Source organism: Charadrius vociferus, unplaced genomic scaffold, assembly GCF_000708025.1.
Source record: "Charadrius vociferus isolate BGI_N301 unplaced genomic scaffold, ASM70802v2 scaffold636, whole genome shotgun sequence".
In the NCBI taxonomy this organism is placed as follows: Eukaryota; Metazoa; Chordata; class Aves; order Charadriiformes; family Charadriidae; genus Charadrius; species Charadrius vociferus.
The window spans coordinates 817,041-818,637 of NW_009649189.1; the positions used below are offsets into that span (position 1 = coordinate 817,041).

The 1,597-nt window shown below is 64.7% G+C and overlaps 1 protein-coding gene across 1 annotated transcript in view; it reads right to left on the reverse strand.

The window, feature by feature from the left end:
• Nucleotides 1-714, reverse strand: part of SEPT4 (septin 4) — a 41,175-nt gene extending 40,461 nt beyond the window's left edge. The window contains exon 1 of the mRNA XM_009888870.1: nucleotides 652-714. Coding sequence (XP_009887172.1) covers nucleotides 652-714 — 63 coding nt within the window. The remainder of the gene's footprint in view (nucleotides 1-651) is intronic.
• Nucleotides 715-1,597: the final 883 nt, after the last annotated feature.

Sequence of the window (1,597 nt, forward strand, 5' to 3'; positions counted from 1 at the left end):
ATGGCCCCGGCTGCACCAGGCAGGACCTGCTCAGCAGCTCCATCCAGCTGGGCGAGGAGCTGCGGGAGGGCTGGGGGTCCCGTGGGGTTGGGGGGCTCCTGCTGCCGGGCTGGGGGTCTCCCAGGGTCCTGGTCTCCCGTGGTGGCAGGGACTTGGGCACCATGGTGTTTCCCAGGGGTGACGGCCACAACACGTCCCCCACCGCCCTGATGTTCCTGGGGAGCGATGGTGTCCTGCTCCCGGAGCAAAGAACCAGCGCGGTGTGACGTCACCAAGGGCACCGTGACAGCACCGTGACCCTGGCAGGGTGTTTGTCCTTGTCCCTTCACCGGGGTGAGGTGGGACAGGCAGTCTGGCCAAGGAGCCACCCCAGAGGGGCCACTGTCACCTCCCCCAGCCACCCCCCACGCTGAGGCCAAGCATCTCCAGACCAATAAACCACGAGGTGTTCCTGACGGGGGTTCCAGCCTGGCTTCTGGGACCCCTTTGGGCTGTGCTGTCCCCTCCCCTCCTCCCCCAGCTGCAGCATCCCTGGGGACATCCTCAGGGATATCCCCCGGTCCCCTCCTTGTCACCCCCACCATGAGCTCCCTGGGGTCCAGGTTTTCCCTAACCAAAGCTCAAACCCCTCTGAGGGCAGAGATCGCCCACCTTGGGGACCTTAATTTGGTTTAGGAAGGTGATGAGGACAGAGGCACAGCACGGGATGGCCATGGGCCACCACTGCGAGGTGGCCCGTGCCCCACGCTGTCCCCTGGGGCTTGTTTCACATCAAAGACAAAGCTGTTCCGCAGCGCCCACCATCACGCAGCTCCATAACCCGCCCTGGCCAGGTGGTGCGGGCAGGGATGGCATCAGCCCCAGGGTTGGGGGGGTGGGGGGGTGACCCACGATGGGGTGTCAACAGCACAACAGCACTGCCACCACGGGGGTGACCAAGCCGGGAGGATGCCACCGAGCCCGGTACCACCGCATCGCCCGGAGCGGAGAGTCCAACCCCTCCTGCCTCAGTTTCCCCAAGAGCTGCCAGCCCCCCTCCCCCCCGGGGGAGGCGAGCAATTCCCAAGCAGGCCGGGCAGCGAGCAGGGAAGGATTTATTGACTCACGGCTCGGGGTACATCACAGTTTGAGCTCCCTTCCCGCCTCCGGAGAGGACGTCGCCTTGGACTTCCCGGGCAAAAGTGCGCGGAGAGGCTTCACAGTTTCATCCCTTCGGGAAAGCAGAACCGAGGCAGTGACAAATGGCAAACGCTACGTCGTATGAAAAAATAATACAAACTCTTCTCTTTAAATATCTTACAGAAAAATGAACCTGAATAAAGAGCATGAAAAGCACCGCGTGGCGCAACCTCCCCCCTTCTCCCCCCCCACGCCCCTCACCAACCACCCCAGGTGAAGGGGACCGAGCCGAGCCGCATCCCTGCATCCTTCTGGACCACCCGGCGCTGTCCCCAGGGATGCGTGGTCACCGGTTAGCATGGACAGCGGGGACGTGGGGGCAGTGGGGACTGCTACGGACTTGTCCCCATGCCACACGGGTGCTGTCCCCCCCCCCCACCCCCGACCCTCGCCCGGCCAGGGGGGGCCCGCGCACCCC